Source organism: Halichondria panicea, chromosome 3 (genome assembly GCF_963675165.1).
Source record: "Halichondria panicea chromosome 3, odHalPani1.1, whole genome shotgun sequence".
In the NCBI taxonomy this organism is placed as follows: domain Eukaryota; kingdom Metazoa; phylum Porifera; class Demospongiae; order Suberitida; family Halichondriidae; genus Halichondria; species Halichondria panicea.
The window spans coordinates 964053-980597 of record NC_087379.1 but is presented as its reverse complement, the minus strand read 5'-3'; the positions used below and the strand labels follow the sequence as shown (position 1 = coordinate 980597).

Sequence of the window (16545 nt, the reverse complement as noted above, 5' to 3'; positions counted from 1 at the left end):
CATGGATCCCAGTCAGCTAAAGCAAGCTTTCTGGTTTAGTGACCCTGTTCCAATATTGTTCCTGGTATATACAGCTTTCTACTTTAGTGACCCTGTTCCATTGTTTCTGGACCTGGTACAGGATCACTTCAGTTATAAGTAACGCATGTGCAAGTTCTGTTCAAGCTACATTTTGCTCGCTTTTATTAGACAACGAAGCTTTAACACCGAAAGCTGCCACTATTAGAAGTACTGACTTGTTGTGTGGAGGCTACCCATGCTGTAAACGCAGTGCTAGAGCATCCAGGTAAGCAGACCCAGTCACAAGCTTCTTAGCTTTTGCTCGTTTTTATTTGACAACGAAGGTTTAACATGAAATTCTGCCACTATTAAAATTAATAACTTGTTGTATGAAGGCTATCCATGCTGTAAACGCAGTGCCATGGCATGCAGGTGAGTAGACTCACACATTACAAACAAACAAACAGACCAACGGACTACTATACCCGTGGCCGCCCACGCGCGCCTCGGGTAACAAACAGACCAACATACTACTATACCCGTGGCCGCCCACGCGCGCCTCGGGTAACAAACCAACAGACTACTATACCCGTGGCCGCCCACGCGCCTCCGGTAACAAACAGACCAACGGACTACTATACCCGTGGCCGCCCACGCGCGCCTCGGGTAACAAACAAACCAACAGACTACTATACCCGTGGCCGCCCACGCGCGCCTCGGGTAACAAACCAACAGACTACTATACCCGTGGCCGCCCACGCGCCTCGGGTAACAAACAAACCAACAGACTACTATACCCGTGGCCGCCCACGCGCGCCTCGGGTAACAAACAAACAAACCAACAGACTACTATACCCGTGGCCGCCCACGCGCGTCGGGTAACAAACAGACCAACATACTACTATACCCGTGGCCGCCCACGCGCGCCTCGGGTAACGACTACTATAACCCGTGGCCGCCCACGCGCCTCGGGTTAACAAACCAAACGACTACTTATAACCCGTGGCCGCCCACGCGCATCGGGTTAACAAACCAACAGACTACTATACCCGTGGCCGCCCACGCGCCTCGGGTAACAAACAAACCAAACGACTATTATAACCCGTGGCCGCCCACGCGCCTCGGGTTAATAAGTGTTTCTTGAGTGAACATGAAATATATAGTGCAACCAGCCCCTCCCCCTTATAGACTATTGCAATGTCAGCATAAACGACCCTCTTCCAGCTCATGGACAGTTCTCCTGATGAAGACACTAACTGTTCTCCTGGTGTCCTGTGCTCTGTCAGCGTTGTTCTCCAGTGCTGCTGGTCTTCTGGAGGGACTCTACTGTGGCAGAGAGAGCTGCTATGACGGTCAGTCCATACAGATAATTATACTGATACACCTGTTTCTACAATCACAGCATCTCTAGTCAGCTCTAAAATGATTTACATGCATTGAACTAGCTAGCCAGATCTAATAATCCACAACTCCAACCACATACACTCTGTCAATAGTGAGTGTAGGAGCTGTTTCTACCTATCATCCAGGTTAACACCTGACTAGCTGATAATTATTCTCGTTCCCTACATGCAGTTCTTCAAGTGGACAAAGATGTCACACTGAGCTGTACGTACGTGGTGGAGCTATTGACTGTGCTCACACACTGTTGCTTGGTTACAGCCTGAGATGAGGAGAGCCATCGACACCTGGCACTGGAGTACCATCCTGACAAGAACAAGGTAACAGAGGGAGAGTTGGTTAGTCTCAGTAGATATACAGCTAGTCCTAAACCATCGCAAAATGCTTTATAACTTTATCTAATGTAATGTTGCCATAGTAAAGTGAATTGCACAGTGTAGACACATTGTATGTACCCCCTCCCCTCATGAAATGAATACTATACTCTCCATTTCTTTGTGTGCCCCTAATACCTCACTCCCCCCTCCAGGCTGAGGGCTCTAGGGAGAGGTTCCAGCTCATCAGCACGACCTACGAGATACTGAAGGATGAGGAGGAGAGAGCAAACTATGACTACATGCTTGAGAACCCTGGTAGGTACAGGGCTAGGGAGTAGTTATTACTCACTACCTACTAGTAACTAGAGACACTTCCCCTGCAATTGGTGATAACTTTACCATGGCTACTCTAATGGCAGTTCTCTGTTTGCCTGTTAATTGGATAGTTATGCTAATGGAGTTGTTATGCCTCGAGGCGTAGCCGCACGAGGGATACGGTAAAGCTGACTGTGTGTGTGTCTGTGTGTGTGTGTCTGTGTGTCTGTGTGTCTGTTCCAGCTGTAACTGCTCAACGGTTGCAATGCGACGAAAACTAACAGCTTCTATAGGCTTCTAGCCACGTTCTCTTGGATTTTGATTCGTGGATTAGCAAACTAAAGCTTCTTTCTCGAGTTATGGCTAGTTTGACTCACATTGAAGGCTGTTGCAGTCTCTTCAGAATCTTTCATAGCATCATCTGTCCGCACAAACTTTCTATTCAACATATGAGTTAGCCTTGCACTAAAGCGCTAGCTTTTTGTTAGCTACAAGACTCAGAAAATACCTGTTAAAACAGCTAGCTAGCAGTAGCCATTTGTGAAATTGATCTCTTTGGACACACCCTTTAATTATTCCTATGGATGTAATGCGCATGCGCGCTCATTCCCCAGATCCAGATCCTCCTGGCAGAATCATATTTTTCTTGAGGGCCTGGTAAGCCACAAAACACTACTATAGATAACAATATGCATGTACACAAGTCTTTTCTTCTTAAATATTATAATTATACACTGCATGAACTACAGATCCAATTTTCTTCTTTCTTGAGGTCCTGGTATTAAAGCCACATAATACAACAATAGATGCATGTAATAAGTCTTTTCTTCTCAGTGAATTTATATAGATAAGCTAACTTTATGAAATAATTATGCACTTCCGCTTATAATTAATTGAAAACAAAATCTTCTTCTTTGTTGCTTCCTAGATCCTTGAGGTCCTGGTATAAGCAGCCACAAAACACAACAATGATACCATAATTATACAATTGCAAGTCAGTTTTAGACAGATTATTTTATACACTTTTTCCTCTTCTATACTTTCTCTTCTATACTTTTGAGCGAAAGCAAATCATGGCGAGAGGCATTAGCACAGCGCCAGCTTGAACACTAGTTATATAGAGAGATGCATCCTTAGGAAGTAAATAGTTGCTATAATAGCATCATTCACATCGTACGCCCACCACACACACTCACACAATAAGTTACTGCCCCCCCCACAGAGCAAGGGTACCATCGCTACTATCACTACTACCGTCGTTGAGTGACCCCCCAGGTGAACATCTGAGTGGTTGTGGGTGTGGCCATCATCGTCATCTCTCTTGTCCAGTACCTCGGCGGCTGGTGGCACTCGTGCAATACAGTCATCACTGCAGCTCTCTCAGAATGCCAAGGTGAGACTAGTTTGCAAGGCGTCTCAAAACAGAGGCCATTATTGAAGTTAGGAACTAAAAGATGCATTTAGTAGCTGTTGGTGTGCTACCATACAGTGTGTATAAATCAGCAATTAGTTTCCGGTCCACATTGTCAATTTCTATTTTTAGGAAAAAAGCGTTGGCTATCTATAATTTATAAGTGGTGCTTTTTCAGAACCAGGCCTCTTTTTAAGCCCATACAGAAAACTTTAGATTGATTGATACACATTTTATATCAACGGCAAGTAAACACATACCCACAGTGTGTGAATGAGGTGTTCATAGTGGCTGTATTTAAGTAGCATATAAAATCCTCTGTAGACATGTAGTTATTTATGTCCCCAGATATCGTGGTAAGGCTAAGGAGCTGGCAGTGGAGAAGGGGTTGTTGAAGGAGGGTCAGAGAGATGGACTCAAAGGAGGAAATAAAGAACGACGAAGAGACTGTGCTACAGAGAATTGTGGAGGAGAACCTCAACATTCTGTGAGTCGATGATGTACTAGCTAGTCTTATAATTATTGTGCCATTATTTTGATAGGAACTTTTGTTTACCTTTTGTTTACAAGTTGAGGGGGGTAGGTTGGTCTACTCCCAAGTGTTTATATTTCAAGCATTAATTTCTGTTCTGGTAGTGGTTGATACAGTAAACCTATGCTGCGGAGTACAAGGAGGAAAGGAAAGAAGGACAGCGCTACTAGACAATGCCAAGTACAAGAAGTACAAGTGAGTGAGTAAATGTGTGAGAGTGAGGCCAGTGAAGGAGGCTAGACGATACCAAGTACAGTGAGTAAGTGATTAATAAAGTCACCATGATTACAATACCCCACCCTCACAGGAGATACATGAGAGCACTGGTCAGTCAGAAAAGAGTCACCACAAACTGTTAGGGACAATAACATTTTGTATGAAAGCATAATTATTTATCATTTTTGCTTCGGTTTTTAAATTATTGAAAGGAATCTTGCAGTAATAATTATTTTGTGTTTGTAAAATTTATTTTGCATGCAATTAAAGCGCATGCGCACAGAGCTGTTGCAAAAGCAATTTCAAGCACATTCCTTAGTGGTATATTTAATGATATTCATATTTCAATTATAACACCGGACGTTGAGAAAATCACAAATTCTTTGGTTATGGGTGTACTATATAAGGAGGGGCTCTTTGTATTAGTGTATCAATGTTATCCCGACCAACCAACTTCCGCTCCAATCTAACTCGCTCCTCCACTCTCTCCAGTCTCCACTCCAGTCTCCTTCAACTATGGCCCATTCAAGAGATGACCTTCACCAAATCAAAACCCAAATCAGTGCCATCAGCCATCACCTCGTGGATTTTATGCTGAAGAGAGACGGGATACAACTGAAATCCAACTACAGCCACGCCAAGCTTATGAGGGGTCTTCTTGAGAACGATAAAGGTTTTAAAGATGCGATTTCGACGTTGGAAACTTGCTGTACAGACCTGAAACTGAAGCATCAACAAGAAATTGAGGGCAGAGTGAAGATGCTGGACATATCTCACCAATAACTCTATGCTGAATATCAAGACTCTTGTTCCAGGCTCATGGTAGACGACATCAAGTGGGGCAAGATTGCAGTGCTGCTCTTCTTCACGAGCGTACTAGCGAAACGATTGTATGAAGAGAACAAGACTCCCTTGATAGACAGTATCGTTGGATGGCAGACAACATTTCTTCACGACTTCACTCAGTGGATTCTCGAGCATGGCGGTTGGGTAAGAGATTATTGTATGCATTTGTAGAGTATTTAACTACTGTATTTCACTGCATTTTTATTTATTTTTTGTTGAATTTTATTTCTCCACATCCAGGGTGCCATCAAGGGAGCAGTGAGTATTGATGCCTCTGAGAAAGCCAAAGAGAGAACTGAAAACCAGAGAGCTGAGAACCGCCGCCCTACTGCCTGGCTCACAGTTGCTGCAATCAGCTTAGGAGTTGCCCTAGTAGGAGCTCTCACATTCAAATAGAACAGTTTTGTTGAATCACTTAATTCAGACCGACCTCACTCAATCTCTCCTTCACAATCACTTAGTAGTTTTATTTTTACAATTTTCTTGCAAATATTTTCAAAAAAGTTTCTTATAATTATACCATTAATTATTAATTATTATTAATAATTATGATAATAAAAGGTTGGATTAGAGTACGTTGAATTGATCTTGAGTGTGTTGAAAAACACGCGTACACATGTATATATAATAAATATTATAGCTATAATATAGCTGTACAATTTATAATTTATATAGTATCAGTCGAACTGCTTAGGAGTCTTGCACACAGATACATGCAGCTAATTAAATTTTACACAAAATTAATAATACATAGACATTAGATTATCAGATTCTAAGATAATCGCTACGACAAAAAAACATTGCTCTTTCATACAAGAATAAATAGAGTACACTACTAATGTTTTTTTTTGCAAGTGTCAGTGATTTAGTTCTCAATGTCTTCCACCTTCATGCTCTCGTACTTCTTGACCTTTGTACTCTCAGAGGACTGTGAGGGTATGGCTGAGGGAGGTGGGAGCAGGCTGTGGGCAACAGTGGCAGCAGAGGGAGTCCTGCTCTCATATGCTACTGTGTGTGTGGGGGGGGGGTTAGTTCAGCACGCTATACAGTAAGAGGATATATACATGTAGTAGCTACATTGCACTATTCATACGAACAGCTTTCAAAGGTACTGTAGAGGTACATGCATTCGGCCAATCAAAGGAGAGATTTACGAAAAATTAACTTACCAGTATTGTTGTTGGTACTGCCGCTGGTATTGGTGGAGTAGATATTTTGGCTGGTGGTTGGTAAATGAACCACTTCATCAAAATTGGTATCTAGTGTCTCCAACTTCTCATCCTTTAGTGCCTCCTCGGCACTGGGATTGGCAAAGAACACGTCCGGAGTCTTGATAGATTTTGCTCTGACTTTGACATCCACACTCTCAGAGACTAGGACGTTTGTCTTCCTCTGACTAACTGGAGTGGAGGCCAGAGAGTTGAGCTCGTGGGATTCGAAGGATTGGGTGTCGACATCTTTTCCATTTCTGTCTGGGAGGAGATAGTAGTCAGTGACAGAGCCGGGGGAAGGTGGGCGGTTGTTGGTTACGTATCGTTCCTCTGAATCATGTGAGGACACCTTGTTCTGTGTACGTGTGGGGAGGAGGGGACAGTTGAGATGGTTGCTCTACTCAGCATAAGGAATAATATTACGATAGTGGACATACGTACATGTAATTAGCACACAGCATAATTACAGTTCCACTATAATCACTTATTATTTTCACTTACGCAACAGCTACAATTATGGCAACAATTCCAATGTAAGCATACCAGTCAAGGCCACATTCTTAATTATATACATGTACTCACCTCAAGTTTAAGTGATTTCCTGTTCTTCTTGTGATGACACACACAGCAACAGACGACCAGCATAAATAAGAATGACACAATGAGCACCACACCAGGTATCACAATGGCTAGTATGAGTACAAAGTGCTCTTCAAGGATGCTCGGTGGTAGTGTTGGGATCACCACTGGGAACGCTGGGTCTTGAGCCACGTTGAATGGGGTCAATGTTGTACCGTTGAAAATGAACTGCTGTTACTGTGACACCAACAATGATGCTACCTTCTGTGAGGGTCACATTAATAATCTCAACTTGAGGATAGGAAGATCGGAATTTGACCAGGAATGCAGTAATGAATGCATCTCTTTGATCTCCAATGGTCGTGTTGAAATCTACATCATAAGTGATATCTAACTTTGTGATTTGATGCTGGGTAATAGTGAAGAGGTCAGAGTACACAGTTGACGACCTTAGATCAGCTTCTGCAGGTTCGGCATACGCTTCAAACAAAAGCACGTAATCGCCAGCAGATTTTATCTCAATGTCTCTGAAAACAGCGTAAGTTTCTTCATATCTCCCGACTTCTTTGCCACGATCGGCATCTGTTCTGATACTAGCAACGACAGTCCAATTGTTGTTCCTCCATCCTCTCTCCTCGACAACACTGCCACTGCTCATGTCCACAAGGCTCACACTGGGATAGGGGTAGAGAATAAAGGTGGTGTTACAGAGTAGGGGTTGCTGGTTGACCACCAGGCCAAGTTGTCTACATTGTACACTGATACTCTGAGAGGACGATACTCCAAAATTGGCTGTGTCCGGATAACTAACTCTGTAGGATAACACATACTCTCCAGGGTGGCAGGGGGAAGGTGGGCAGTTGATGGTTACGTACGGACACCTTGTTCTGTGTACGTGTGGGGAGGAGGGGACAGTTGAGATTAGTTGGTTGCTCACTCACCAATCAAATATAACAGAATACTGTTCCATGCAATCGCTTCAAACACATTATACAATCACTCATCAGTAGTAACTTTAGTACTGAATGCTCTAGTCTAAGCATACCAGCTGAAGAGAGTTGAGCTTGATTTTCTATTTTCAGATCTAGTACAGTGCAGCCAGCCTAGCGCCTGGAGCGCGCGAGGCCTGTGGAGAGGCGATAGTGATGTGTTGTATTCTAAATAATGCGCAAGCTGTACGAGCCACACCTCCTTTTGCTGCAAAAAAGTCGTACCATGAACTTTTGGCTGCTCATCTTCATGTACATGATGCACAAAGATCACTTGCACAAAAGATCAAGCTTTCTTTACAGGTAAGAATACTGTAACTGCATAAGATTATGGTCCTGTAAGGCAGCTAACAATGCTTTACATTCCATGCATGCAAAAAAGAAAAAAGGATTCTAATTGACTTGTTTAGATTGCCTATTAATTTAATATTGTATGCTTTTCTATTCCCACAGTAACCAAGACAATGGCTGTAAATCCACAAGCTTTCGAGCAGTTCACTCTGAAACAAATTCGCATCACTAAGAATGAGTTTGGACATGGTTCCTACGCTGTTGTCATGGAGCTAGAGTATCGAGGACTGAAATGTGCCGGCAAGAAGCTTCACAGAGCTCTGTATGAAGCTGGAATCGGGTATGCAGCACGAAGGTATCTGGAGGAGTGTCACCTGCTCAGTCAAACTAGGCACCCCAACATTGTTCAGTTTCTGGGAGTCTGTTTTGAAGAAGGCTCTCAGTTCCCCATCCTAGTCATGGAGTTTCTCCCCACCAACTTGACCAGCTGTCTCGAGCGCTACGGTATTCTCCCCGATGAGATCAACTTCTCCATCCTCCATGACGTTTCACTGGGCCTGGTCTACCTCCATGGTCAAACACCAGTCATTGTGCACAGAGACCTCTCAGCCAACAATGTCCTCTTGTCCACCAACATGACGGCCAAGATATCCGATCTGGGGGTTGCTCGAATATTGAACTTGACCCCCCTTCAAGTGAGTCGAATGACGGAGACCCCTGGTACCCCAGCGTACATGCCCCCCGAAGTGATGGTTGCCAACCCCCACTATGACACCAGTGTGGATGTGTTCTCCTTTGGGATCATGATGATTCACACCTTCACAGCAGAGTGGCCACTACCAAGTATCGGCCAGACACGAATCGATCCTGCTAATCCCAATGGTTTGATACCAGTGACGGAAGCTGAACGACGTGAAGAGTTTCTTCGAAAGATTCCCTCAGACCACCCTCTGATGGACCTCATCATGCGCTGTCTCAGCAACAACCCTCAGCAAAGGCCTAGAGCAGTGGAGATAGTGGGTCGGATGGTGGGTGTGGTACTTGAACACCCTCCCTCCTTTGAGAACAGAGTGGAGATGCTCCAGCGAGTGAGTGCCCTACTGACAGAGAAGAGGGAGCTTGAGGAGGAGGTTGTAAGGAAGGACTCGGCAATCCAGGAGAAAGCAGGAGAGAACGAGGCACTGGCGGAGGATAAAAGACGACAAGAGGAAGAAAGTGAAAACACTGTTGAGCGTATGCAGTTGGTGCACTCTGTGGAAACTGATCAACTAGTAACTGAACATAGTGTAGAGGTAGAGGATCTCAGAGTTGAATTGGAGCTCAAAGAATCATTGGCTGCCACAAAAGATGCATTTATTCTCTCCAAAGATGCTAGGATTACTGAGGTAGAAACTCGATGTAAGCAACTCACTGAAGAAGTGGAGCAACAAATTGCCAACGTCAACTACACTCACAACGAGCTTGTATCTAAAGCTACGAAAATAGCTCAACTGGAAACAGATGTCACCAATCTCACTGCACAAGTGGAACAAGAGCTAGCTCATTTAGCAGAAAAAAACTCTATTATCACCCACAAAGATTTGACTATTGCTGACAAAGATTCGATGCTTGCCTCCAAGGACACTTACCTTCAAAAAAATAAAACTACCATTCAGAGTTTAAACAACCAACTGACCAAAACCAGAGACTACCTGACCAGCAAACCACAGGTGAGCTCATCAACACTGTACCACTAAGTGCACACATCTAAAATATGATACCCTCATATCTCTTATTATATCACCACCCTAATAGAAGTACCAAGTCCAAAGCTTACTGTTCCAATACAGGACGAAGTATTTTCTTTTTTGCGATGCCTCGGTAATTAAAATTCAAGTTGTTGTGTATAGTGTGGCTTGTAATAAATGGTCATGTACAATTACTCGTAGTGTACATAGCCATCGTATTGTATGCTAATCACCACTCCAAATATAAGTGCCAATAGTAGGTCTATTTTTGTGGTTCAAGGTTACCATAGTAACAAAAAATATATACCTTATAGTGGGTAATTTTCATTGGTTCATATGCCTATTTAAAATTTTCTTATTCGTACAGCTCAGGATATAGCCTCGATTCCAGGCCGCGAAGAGAAAGGCAGCCTGGTATACCTTGTATGCGCATGGCAGCCTGGTATACCTTGTATGCGCATGCGCGTACATTACCTCAAAAAAGGGGGTAATCCGTGTAATTGTGGATACTGTCAGTAAAATAAACCGTATACTATTTGTATTCTGAAGTTACAGTCCGTTACATAGAAGTATTGTGCAAAGATGACTGAGTTCTTACGCCCTTTATTGTATCAAGCCAAGTCAGTCTCTACTTAACGACACCCTACACTGTAAGGCTTACAGATGTTATGAAAGGCATGATGTGTTCCTGTGGGTCCCCTGATGAGGCTGTGGTAATATGGACCAGGCAAGTCTTCTGCTACTAAATCTTGCCTTTATGTTCGACAGGAAGTCATTGCTGAAGATAAAGAAGCTAATGATTACTCCTGAAAGCTTCTAATAAGCTTTAACTCGACACTCAGGAAGTTTAATATTCACTCAAGATCTACTACTGATGTAGTAAAGAGTCAACCACTCTTCCTAGCTGGCAAGCTCTAGCTGTCTGGGAGGCCTTCTTGAACTGTCTCTTTGATAAACAGAGCTAGAAGAAGTAACACTGCTGCAGCATAATTATTCTACTTTGATTAAAAGCTGCCATTGTGGTTACATTGTCGTAACTTTGTCCGTTTTTTACAATAAAATTTTGTATGATGAAATTGTTGTCAATTATTTCGCGCATGCGCATACAAAGTATACCAGGCCGCCTTTCTCTTCGCGGCCTGGAATCAAGGCTACTCAGGATAGTGATGTTGAACATAATTATTGTGCCAGAAAAATTTTACAGTATTAATTTTCATATGAGCTCTACTAATATGAAAAGTACAAACATTTCCACCATATGAAAATAACCCTCTATACGATATTTGTGTCGAGCCCACAGGATGCTTATAATATATTATTTGTTGCTATAGTAACCTTGAACTACTAGCCCTCTTGTCTGAGTGAACCTTACATTGATTCCCTGTTATTAGATAGCCAAATATGCCCCTAATCACATGCAACACAAGTTATTGACTCTCTGTATTCTCCAGTCCCTACAGGTTCAGTTGTCCTACAGTCAGTGCTCTGAGACTCCAGTGAAGATGTCTAGTGGGCAAGCGGTCACCATCAATGGCAAGGTCTACTATGGTAGAGGACACTGTGATGACGATGACGAGTACTGTGTCCACTGTTACGATCCGCCACAAGACGTTTGGTCAACTCTGCCCAGACTTCCTGTACGCTATTTTGGTCTAGGAGAGATCAAAGGTGAACTGGTAGCAGTTGGCGGTATGGATTCCTCCTACTCTAGATCCAACGTGGTACATGTGTTTAACAAAGGAAGGAACTGGAAACAGACGATCCCACCCATGCCCACAGCGAGGAAGTGGCCAGCAGTCGTTAGTCTCCCAACACATCTGATCGTAGCAGGAGGTGGGTTGGGCCCTCGTATCTACACTGATAATGTTGAGATCTACAACATCAGCACCTCCCAGTGGAGCGAGACAGACAGACTACCGTATGCTTGTGCTGACCAAAGAGGAATTGTCTACAACAACACAGTGTACCTAATGGGAGGATTTGACGGCAACAATCTAAACAAGGTGTTTGCTGCTCAAGTCAACAAGCTCATCTCAGCAGACCGACAGGATGATGGGAGTGCCAACAAAGCCGACTCTGTCTGGAATACAATATCCAATACACCGTCTTACCGGCCCTCCCCTGTAACGATATCCGACACCCTCTTTGCTGTTAGTGGAGTGGATAGTGAAGTCACTCAAAGGATCTACGCCTACTCATCCTCGATGGACTCCTGGCTCTACGTTGGTGATCTACCATCTCCTATACCACACGCTGCCACTGTGTCACTGTCTCCAACAGAGTGCCTTATGATTGGGGGATGGAACAATGGAAGACAATCAACTGTGTATAAAATTAGAACTGCAATAACTATTTCTTGAGAATGTTTTGGCATAAATATACCTCAAATGTTCATAATAATCGTTTTCTTGAAAACATGCTGCATATAATAATATTATACTTACATGGTACATGATAGAGGTTAAGTAGAGGTTTTGTGTGTGCAGCATGCATGTATAACCAGCCCCTCCCCTTAATCATAGACATTACAATGTCAGCATAAACGACCCTCTTCCAGCTCATGGACCCCATTGCATTCTAATACAACATTAATATTTTGGGACAGTCTTCAGTCTTCAGTGATATTGAAAATTGACCTTCGCTCGCTATAAGTGTATAATAGTGGCAGGTATTTTGGCTCAACTATAATTATTATTGCTCGTATAATACTATCATGCATATATAGGGACAACAAACACACAAAACGTCAATTATACAGAAGTGAAAGTGAAAATGAATCAGTGTCAGCGTGAAATCAAATGTCATTTCTAGAGCAGCTTTCGTCTCCTCGTCCTTTGTTGCCAGACACAACTTCCAGTTGATCCGATTGGGCAGATTCAGAACGAGAGAAGCAGCCAACACCTCCCTGCAGCTGATATTGCAACCAATAAAAGCATTCAACATGTCATCAAGCTGCGTGTGTGTGTGTGTGTGTGTGTGTGGGTGATGGGAGGAGTGTGTGTGTAGCAATACATTATGGTAAAGAGAAGTTTCGATCACTAAAAGGCTTAGAGAATGGTATGTAGAACATGGTACAGCTATGATGTGTGTGTGTTACCTCTGAGGGTGGTGTTTCCCTGGGCACAGTCTCAAGCCACACCCCCATACTCCACCCATAATCTATGAAGGCTTGTCTCAGAGCATCAGATGGAATCTTGGTCACTGGAATAACCTACAGTGACCACCATTACCATCACACACTAACCATACACAACTATCAGTCAACACATCTACCATACACACACTAACATGTACCGTATTTATACAATATTTCCACATAATAATAATGTAAGTTTGCGAATGCTAATGGCTTCACAAATACGATTTCAAAGACCTATAAAATTATTGTATGACATCACGATCTTTGCTAGATGGCCTCTTTGTAAAATCATAAAACCGTTGAAATAGAATTCAAGTTACGGCAGCTGAAAGAGTCCCTGAACCATAAAAAGAGAAATCACATTCCTCTGTTTGCCCTCAAAACCTTGTAGCCTAATCTCAACACACCAACCATACAGTATCAATCACATCACATGATAATACGGCCTTGACGGTACTGACCTGTAGTTGAAGATGCTGTGATTTGTAGTTTCTCTCGAAGATGACACACGACTAATCTTTGCTGTTGAAGTACTTCCTCAGAGCACTCTTAAACTTTCCAAGCTCCTCCAAAACCTCCTACAGTAATAGAGCACAGGTCATACAGTGTACATGCATGATATATGGTATAGTGATCTCTGCTTACACAGTGGGTAGACCAACAGTGGCTGTACTAAAGAGGTGGTCTGCTAACACAGGTCCAAACACATGCTATGGAGACTTTGGGGCCCATTAACCTGGCTGTATTATAGAGGGTGACCTGCTTACAGGCTGACCACTACAGACTGCTAAATAGTACACACAGAGCATGGAAACATACTCTCCACAATACAAACAATGACTATACACACACAGCAGTGGTACACACAGCACATGAACTCACTGGTGGTGCGTCAGTGGAGGCTGCATAGTGACCGATGGGTAGGACCAGCACATGCTCTGGTACCATCCCACCCTTGGATAAAGCCAGGTACGTCTATATAGGGTATACAATACAAACTGTTAGTGGTCTGCTATTTGTGAGCTACATTGTATTTTGTATGTGCAGTATTAGCAAGTACAACACACTCTATCTCACATGATCTCCGATGGAGACCACGAGATGTTTCTCCACCTCCTTGCCCCCCAGACAGAACCAGCACGGCCCCCTGGGCTGGGGAGGGGGTCGTCTCTTTGCAGGGGGTCCTCCGTCCTGTTGTCTCTTCTGTTTACGATGAGCAGAATCAAGAGCTCTCTGATCAAAGAAGAAGTTAGGCCCAGCCTCCTCTTGAGACTCCCTCTGCACAGTGTGTGGGGTAGGTACACAATAAACTTTGACCTCCGAAAACATGGGTGGATTTAAACTACAACACAAATGGAGATAGGACTCTCAGAGTGCTACATAACGCAAGTTTTTGTTTGGAAAATTAGTATATTAATTGGCCCTTCAACAATAGCTAGACGTTATGGGATAATAGTTTTCCTTACCAAAAATTTGACTAGTTCAGTGTAAGGACAGTTGGTGGCAGTGGGTGGTTGCTGAGTCAGCTCTTTCTCGTCCATGGAGCTCATGGGTGTGACAGAGAATGCATACAGGTACTGCAGGTATGAAGATGATGTCATCATTAATAACATGTAATACTAATGGGACTAGAATGATTTCAACTCACTCTCTTCTTCTTGTCTGGATTTCCCACTTGAGCCAAAGCTAAGAACCGTGTCACATGATGTGGCTTGCCTTGGAGGATTTTGTGATTCCTGCATGAAATGAAGCACAATACAGTTAGCATCAAAAGTTGTGGAGGTATTACTGTGTAGGGATTTAAAGATGAGGACATGTAACATGTACGTATAATTATATTTTAAAGGGTCAAAACTTTAGTTGCGTTGGTCAAATCACATTTATTTTCTGATATTTAGAAAAACGCCTTTCAATACATTAAATCGTAATTATGTAGTGCTAATAGTAGGGTTAGATCGAAAACAGCAAAAATCCCCCCTCACTCATATCTGGATCTCACCCAAAACTCAGATACAGAGTTATTTTGAATCACATTTACAAAAAAAGCCTTTCAAGTTAAGGCATTCTTCCGAAAAAAAGAAATTATCGCTCGTTTCAAAAAAAATTTTAAGAATACCAGGCTTCTAGAACATCAGAACTCAATTTAAAGAGCAGACTCTAATACATCAAAATACAGGGATGGACGTACTGTACCTGTACGGTATTCTCTCATAGAAGGTTTGGTGTAGAGCTGCAAAATGGTAGCGTGGCTTGAGACACATGGCCAGTTTACTCAGAGGCTTTGCCCCCACTGCACTCAGGTCCAGTCCGTCCTGCATGAGCATAAGGTATTATTAAGGTACTGGTCCATCCTACAATAACTGGGAGCTAGGTCTCACAGGAGCCACTGTGAACTTGTCCACTGCCCCGGGCCAATCAGAGGTGAGGAGAATGTCCACTCCACGGTAGCCCTCTCCACTGCACTGACCCTCCAGCCAGGACACATCAGAGTCAGTAAAATATGGTCGCTAGAGGGAGAAACAAAAACTAGTTCAAAAACTCCTCCAGGTGTTTGGGAAGAGAACTGACCAATAGATTATCTCCCTTGTCTTGCATGATGCTGATAGGTCCTCCCCTGGTAGCTCCCACTGAGATAGGCCACCCTCAGACCACTGGACGCACTGTACACTCCACGCTGACCTGTAATGGAGTGTGACTCATGTGTGTACTGATAGAGTGGTTAACAACATGCATACACTGTACCTAGACATGTGACATTGGGGCAAAGCTCTCCTCCATCACGTGACAAGTCTCCATAGAACTGGCCATGCTCAATCGAACACGGGCCAAGGATGAACGTCGGTAGAGGCACTGTGCATGGGGGTGTAATAAATGTCAGAGGAAGGTGATTTAATATCGTTTAATTACCTGTTTCCACCCCCTCCCGATACTTGCTCCACTCCTCCTGGCAGTCAGAGCTAAAGAAAGATCCAACACACAACAGCAGCTACATAAAGGGACAATAAATGCACTGGCACTGCATGCAGTGAGTGTGTGCATCCATTGTATGTAGCTACCTCAAAGTCTTTGTTCTTGGAGAGGATGCTCTGGACTCTGCTAAACAGTTGCTTGAAGTGACCCTCCACATCTCCACACACCAGACTGAGTGAGGGGGAGAAGGAGATCTAGGTGAGTACACTTGCACTAGAGCTAGCTAGCTCCTTACATTTTCATCCTTGACTTGGTGGTATTCTAAATAATGCACAAAACCTTGTTAGCAAATACCAGCCACACCCCTTCGCTTTTGCTTGCACAAAGAAAGGGCGTATCTCCTTTTCTTTCTACAGTTCTCTAGCTCTGTAACTTCACTCTATCAAGCTTTCTATACAGTACAGGTAAGATCAACTAAATAGCTTTTATATACCTACCATAACGTACTCCTGTAAACTTGAGCCTCACTCTCTGTAAGGCTTTGTTTTTCAAGTCTTGGCAATAATTATTACTGATTATTTTAATATTATCTAGACGTACATAGTGAAAGGATTCTTTTTTGTTACATATCCAGCTGGATTGCATTTTTAATATTGCGTGC

The 16545-nt window shown here is 43.3% G+C and overlaps 2 protein-coding genes, 1 long non-coding RNA gene and 1 pseudogene across 5 annotated transcripts in view; 2 read left to right on the top strand and 2 right to left on the bottom strand.

The window, feature by feature from the left end:
• The window catches only part of LOC135333354 (uncharacterized), a 31112-nt gene extending 23129 nt beyond the window's left edge, over positions 1–7983 (bottom strand). The window contains exons 1-4 of one of the 2 annotated variants that reach the window (XM_064528333.1): positions 7874–7983; positions 6832–7715; positions 6208–6604; positions 5767–6046 (exon numbers count right to left, since the gene is read on the bottom strand). In XM_064528333.1, the coding sequence (XP_064384403.1) occupies positions 5904–6046; positions 6208–6604; positions 6832–6894 (603 nt within the window). In that variant the 5' untranslated portion in view covers positions 6895–7715; positions 7874–7983 and the 3' untranslated portion in view covers positions 5767–5903. Of the gene's footprint in view, positions 1–5766; positions 6047–6207; positions 6605–6831; positions 7716–7873 lie in introns of those variants that run through there. The other variant, XM_064528334.1, reaches the window with a different exon arrangement.
• Positions 1215–4415, top strand: LOC135333388 (uncharacterized). Of its 2 annotated transcripts, none has more exons than XR_010393850.1 (7): positions 1215–1352; positions 1576–1721; positions 1931–2033; positions 3256–3426; positions 3793–3931; positions 4081–4235; positions 4284–4415. It is a non-coding gene; the product is annotated as an uncharacterized LOC135333388 (long non-coding RNA). The 2 variants fall into 2 exon arrangements; XR_010393852.1 differs by having other exon boundaries at positions 1576–1739.
• A 72-nt stretch (positions 7984–8055) lies between the features above and the next one.
• Positions 8056–12195, top strand: LOC135333077 (probable serine/threonine-protein kinase DDB_G0270146). The gene is made up of 3 exons (XM_064528005.1): positions 8056–8120; positions 8271–9817; positions 11287–12195. The coding sequence occupies exons 2-3, from the start codon at positions 8282–8284 to the stop codon at positions 12193–12195; spliced, it is 2445 nt and encodes an 814-aa protein (XP_064384075.1). The 5' UTR covers positions 8056–8120; positions 8271–8281.
• A 321-nt stretch (positions 12196–12516) lies between these two features.
• LOC135333076 (CWF19-like protein 1) lies at positions 12517–16529 on the bottom strand (annotated as a pseudogene).
• Positions 16530–16545: the final 16 nt, after the last annotated feature.

Bases quoted from the DNA above. Each gene is read 5' to 3' on its own strand.
- LOC135333077 (XM_064528005.1), top strand. From the start codon at position 8,282: ATGGCTGTAAATCCACAAGCTTTCGAGCAGTTCACTCTGAAACAAATT. The intron at 9,818-11,286 runs GTGAGCTCATCA...TGTATTCTCCAG, and splicing joins ACCTGACCAGCAAACCACAG to TCCCTACAGGTTCAGTTGTC.